At 40.5% G+C, this 6,165-nt stretch overlaps 1 protein-coding gene across 1 annotated transcript; it reads right to left on the reverse strand.

Moving 5' to 3' along the window:
* Positions 1-975: 975 nt before the first annotated feature.
* Positions 976-6,123, reverse strand: PDCD2L (programmed cell death 2-like; the record flags this gene model as incomplete). Its single annotated transcript, XM_009866934.1, has 5 exons — positions 976-1,127; positions 1,674-1,822; positions 3,444-3,557; positions 4,548-4,951; positions 6,058-6,123. Coding segments are annotated over 5 exons (864 nt in total), but the record flags the coding sequence as incomplete, so codon positions are not given.
* Positions 6,124-6,165: the final 42 nt, after the last annotated feature.

Below are 6,165 nucleotides of genomic sequence, written 5' to 3' on the forward strand. Positions count from 1 at the left end.
AAAGCGCCGGCGAAGCGCTGGCGGCGTTCCAGCCATAACACCAGATTTGTGCCCCTTAGCCCCCGTTAACTGACCCCTCTGGAAGCCGACATGGCAAGCTACGCTTCGTTCTTAAAAAAAAAGTAGTTCTGCAAACACATTCCATCATTTTAGCTCCCCTCCTTTTTTTTTTTTTTAAACCCACTCTTCTAGTGCGTTAATTTATGCTGCAGCATTAAATCTGTGCAAAAAGCTTTAAGGACACTTACTTAAATTACTCCTCCATTAAGTCAATTAAAATACTGCAATTCAGCCTAAGCCCACAGGGACCTCCACAGAAGGATTTGGACTGTTTTAACCAAAGCAGCACACGTGCCCGCAAGCACCGGGCTGCAGCAGGGGGGCAGGGGCTGCACTCGCAGTCACAGAGGGGCTGACAAAAACCTCCTCCTTTTCCCCAGCCAAAGCGACCTCGCTGTCGGAGCTCACTTCGCTGTGCAAACGTCACTTATTCTTCACTGGAAAAACACAGAGAAAAGCTTCACCATGGGAAGACTGTAGTGACAGCAAGGCCCTTTCAGCCACCGTCCACTGAATTTCCAATCTGTGGTCAAAACAAGGCAGATCTGGCTTTGAATGTCAAGCCTACAGAAAGATTATCACTGCTAATAGTTTCAAAAAACTGGATCCTGTCTGGGTGATGAATGGTAACAGCATAACTAACTACAATAAGGTAATGTTTCTCCTTTTACTTTCCTCCCCAAACAGTAAGTGTAACTAGAATCATGAAACAACCCCTGCACTTAAATTTCCAAGCCTTACCAAAGCATGCAAGTTTTCTGTCACCACATTTCAGAGGCATGCTAACACATACTTCAACCAGTTACTCTTGGAAATAAACACAATGTCATCAAGTGGATTTCATTTTTCACCACATCTGAGGAAAATTCTGTTGCATAATTACACTTTTACCTGTAGTAAAAAACCAGACTTTCCATCTATGTGGAGAAACGCAATTTATTTAAATAACCTCTGATCTGGGTCTTCTTGTACAAAAATAAATTCTTCAAGAGGGGTTTGATGATTTGTTGGCCAACAGCTTCTCTCACATGTGTAAACTATTGCAGTTCCAAATTCCACTGAAAGATCTAAAAACAAAGCAGTAAAGGAATGTAACACAAACGTGTGAGAAATGACATTATCAGGGGCTATTGCTTACTGCTATACTTCAATCTTTGTTAATTCAGAAAATATTTTTCATATTCAGTCTCCGACATAGCATTTTGTAATTTTAAAGTATTTTTTAAAGACTGTAAAGCAAGCTGACTCAGAATTTTCAAAGGGCTTCTTGAGTGTCTTAAATCTTACCTGACAATATTATTTTCCAAAGCCTCGTTTAAGAGGCAGTAAAGACTAATTACTCCCAAAGTCATGGAATTATCTGCATTGCTGCTATTAAAGTTCACAAGCGAGCAAATGAAGTTGCAATCGTAGTGTCTCCATGAACCAGAGTTCTATCTTTTGCTTACTGAACTCTACAGTGGAAACAGAGTGGATTCTATGTAAGACGATCACTATAGTTACGCCCATCAGTGTGTGCGGTTAGCAAGAAACAATCCAAATTGCAGCTCACTAAACTTTTTCAAGAAGGTGACTATTTCTAGTATTCATTCAGCTAAGTCAAAGGTCAACACCTGAATCACTCTGGAGCATGCTGACGAGCGCTGGCATGAGTTGAAATTCAAATATTCTGTTGCTTCCACAGTTGCTGCAGGCTGGAATACCTTTATCAATGTTGGCTGGAGGACACGTTATGAATAAAGGCTGGCCACCCCGGGAGTATCTAAGGAAGAAAGGAAAAACGTACTCATTCTTTTGTATCTAAATTTCATAGGAAAATATACATAGTGACAACGGTGCTCAGGATTCTCTGAAACCTCTGACCTTGCTTGAAGTAAAAAACATTGTTATGAGCCACAATCAGTGCCTAAGCTTCAGATGAACAAAGGCAGGGAGGGGGAAATATCTGGAAGGTCAACACTTAGGAAGTCTTAAGAGCTGAATTTAAAGGAGAGAAATGCTTTGAGTTGACACTTCTGCTGTACTTGATTAATTTAATTAAGCAATTGGAATCCTAACCAGTGGTAAAGACGGTCAACATACAACAGGTCTCAAAACCACCGTAGCTACACCACAGAACTGATGTTTCATTTATAAGACCTATCATAGCTCTAAAACTAACAGGAAACCAAGATCAATCATTGTTTGCACTGAATGCCAAGCAGGGAATTCTGAGCTGTGCTGGGAGATCAACAGAGATCTGGCAGCCCAGAAAGCATGGGGGGCTAACAGGCATACTCACAACACCCATGAAAGAGAGCAGGAGGGCTGCATAAAGATTATAACTAGTGATAGTCATAGGGATCACAAGATACCATGTTCCAGAACAGAAAACACAAAGAGCATGCTACTGCAAAGTGATAGGTCCAGTGAAAAAAAGTTGTCTGAAAATTTTACTGGCACTCTGCATTAGTACATTTTCTGTATAATCTTTGACAGATAATTATGGAAAGTTTCTAATGTTTCTTAGCTGTGTGACCAAGGCTGTAAGCAGCCCCTCAAACTTTACCTTCTCATCAAAAAGGTACCAGTTAGTTCCACTTGGTTCTGCAAACCTGATGAACAACACTGAGACACTACACTGAGACAGCTTGGCCAGACAGGCTGCACTGGACTCTCTGGAACAAAGAAGTTAAAAACTAACACTTGGTATGATCCATGAAAACTACATGTGTTATTTGGCACTATGAAAAATTTATGTTTTGAACTCTTTGTTACACTTTCATTCAAAATTAACTCCTATTTTAGGAAAGTAGCTGCTCTGAGACTAAATCTGTTTTTGTTCTACGAAAAGCAACAGATCTACAAGAACTGAAGACTGCAGGGTCCCGAGGGGTAATCACAGTAAGTTGCAGAAGAATTCAGGCTTTAAAACGAGTGGTTTCTTACTTCAGTAACATCTCAAGGACTGAGACATAAGCAATTACAATAAGGTTACAGAATTTTAGAGGAGCAGATAGCCTTGGAACTACCAGAACAGCATACCACTGTGTATTATACTTTCACCTCGTAACTGCCACTTGAAAATCTCTATGCCTGGATTTCAGCGAGTCTCCTAAGGCTGACTGGGTCTGTTCTCATCAGATATGTTGAATAAAGTCTCCTGTAGCCAGATATGGGGTCTCTGATCCTGCTTTGATTCTCAACTGCTTGTACTTTGTATAAAAGAGCCCAACTAGGGACTAAAGCCTGACCACATAAGCATAGAAACAACCCTCTTAGTCATTTTTCTTATTAGGAAACAAAAATACACATCTATTTCCAATGAAAGGATTTATTTTGATGTACTAACAATCCATGTCTATGTTCTATATCGCACTGTTACAACCACGCGATCAACACACCTTAGAATCTGTTCATGACACATAGATATTCTTTTCATAAATTTATGGAATGTGTAGTCCCTGCTTTTGGCTTCACTCTTCTCGTATTTTTCATTAACATCTTCACCTGCAAAACTATAAGAAAACAAGAAAAGAAACAAAATTTCCAATAAGCTTTTCAGTACAACATGCATGCTTTAAACAAGCAATGGTTACTACACATTCACATAAAACTATGCTAAGTACACTGAAAAAAATCCTATACATGTTAAATAAAGATGCAACTCCTGTTAAGAGGTTTTACGATTACTAACAGTATTTCAAACTACCACAAGATTCAAATTCACCAGATACCTCCTTTAAAAAAATCACATTCCTTTAGTAACTTCTCAGAAGTTTTGCTAGTTTTTAAATTACAATGTTGTCTTTTGAATTTTTAATCAAGTGTAATTAAAGTTCTATGATTCTCTAAAGGTCAACAAAACTCAACTAGTAAAAAGCATTCTACGCAGATCCTGCAATTGACAGCAGCTTTGATTATCAAAAAATTCAACATTGTCCACAATTCAGGAAAGGTCACTGTAAATGTTAGTATGATCAAAAGAGAAATGGTCTGGATATAAGTGCTCACTGTGATCATCTAAGTTAACACTGAAAATATTTCCAGTAACAACCTTTGCAAAGTCTTCAGGAGTCTTACCATCACCCCAGTCTCTACTCAAAATCCCTAAGCAATTAAGTTCTTTGGAATTCAACCAGCATATAAGAAAAGCTTTAGCCTTGTAACGAGAAAAAATACAAACTCATGCCATTTAGCATAAAATGTTTAAACCACAGTGGTTTGGTTTCAGAGACTCATGATCCATTGCTCTACCTGGAGCCCAAGGGCATTCCCATTGCTCAGTCACTCAGAAATAGATGCATCTCTGAATAACTTAAAATTTGACAGAACTGGGTGCATCGTTGTATTCTTCCAGCAACATACTACACACTAGCTTCCTCAAGGACCCAGTTATGAACAAAAAACATTCAGATTTAATGAGAGTCATATTTAGATTATCAATTAGCATACAGGAAATTACACAATCTCTTCATCTTCAGCAGGAAATCCAGACCTGTTCTCACCTTTCTGACATCAACTGTTCCAAATCAACTCCCTCTCTCTGCTGGTACTCCCTCAACAGCTTATCTGCATGATCTGTGTCAAGGAAACCAGTGTAGTCTTCCTCATCCACAACACTAATGTAAAAGGGCTGGAACACAGGAGCTGAACTAGACGTTGCCATTACCATTCCCTCGCTGGCGGGAGGATATGCGTCCAGAGAACCAGCCTCATCCATAGCTTCAGACAGGCAAAGCTGCTGGAACTGGGCTGCACACTCCCCCTCTCTGGACAAGCAGCTGCTCACTGCTTCATCTAAGCCAAGCAGCTGAAGGGAGGCACACGCAGGAGATTCTGCTCCATCGCAGACTCCCCAGTCATCTGCTTCATCACACCAATCCTTTGCGGCAAAGTTTGATTCTTGTTTCTGAGAAGAATAAGGAAAAAAAAAGAAGAAGAAAACCAAACCAAAAAGACGGAAAAATGACATTGTCAAGACCAACCACCCCACTGCACTTCAAATGCAGTCTGATAACAGGTAAGAAAACTAAAGCTGTAACCTAATGCTTAGCGTCATTTTACCTACTCTCCTCACAGTGCAACTTACCAGCAGACCCACATCTGCTTTTTAAAGCAGTGCACTTATGGCAAAAAAACCTCATCCTGGATAAACAGAACAAGAATTCACTGGCTTTTTGAATGGCCTTTGTACATCACATTGCCAGACCTCAGTTGTTGGCGTGACCACTGACAGCAAGTTTGGGTACGTTTATCTGAGGCACAGTTACTGCACCACAGGTAGACTCAAAGGACAGAATACAGAGACAAATAATAATATGGAGACAAATAATAAAAAATGACAATACTGTAACTTTATCAGAATATAAGCTCATTTACCATAGATCAAAATTTCATACTGCAAATGCACCAGCAAAAGAATCACTTTCTGCCTGTCACCACTAGTTCAATAGCCATCCTGCTCTCTCCATCTTCTTAAGCCAACACGCAGTTCTTCACAAGCAAAAACACCAGAAGTATATTAACAATAACTGAGCCAAATTAATTAAAACCGATTGATTCATTTTTAAAAATCTACTTAAATTAGAAAGTAAAGAAAACATCTTAAAGAAACAAACCGAAACAGCAAAGCCTAATCGTTTGAAGTTGAAAAATAACATTTAGGTAGCTCAAGTAACTAAAGTGCTAAATATCCGTTTTAACCATACTGCAATCTCCCCTTTAAAACAGGCCTAACAGAGATCACAAGCAAGAAGTCAGTCTGCAGGTAAATAAGGTACGCAGGGTGTCAAGAATCCCACGACCATAACTTCTGCGCATGGCCACAGCCCTGACTCACAACCAGCGCAGAGCAGAGCTTCTCCACACAGCTGGCGGTTACTTAAGAAGGTACACAGAAGGGCGAAGCTCATCCAACTCTGCCAAATTCTTACTTTAAGACCTCCTCAACCCTGCGCTTCACACAGCGCAGTGAAACCAGGGGCAGGCCCCACGGAGGCGGTTCGCTAGCGATACCTGGCGTACGCCGTCACCCGGTGCTTCCTTGTCCTGTGCCTGCAGGTACTGGGAGCGCAGGACCCTCCAGCTGCCACACAGGGGAAAAGAAAGGGCACGTCAGGAGCC

The sequence above is a fragment of the Apaloderma vittatum genome, unplaced genomic scaffold, assembly GCF_000703405.1.
Source record: "Apaloderma vittatum isolate BGI_N311 unplaced genomic scaffold, ASM70340v1 scaffold44163, whole genome shotgun sequence".
NCBI classification, from domain to species: Eukaryota; Metazoa; Chordata; class Aves; order Trogoniformes; family Trogonidae; genus Apaloderma; species Apaloderma vittatum.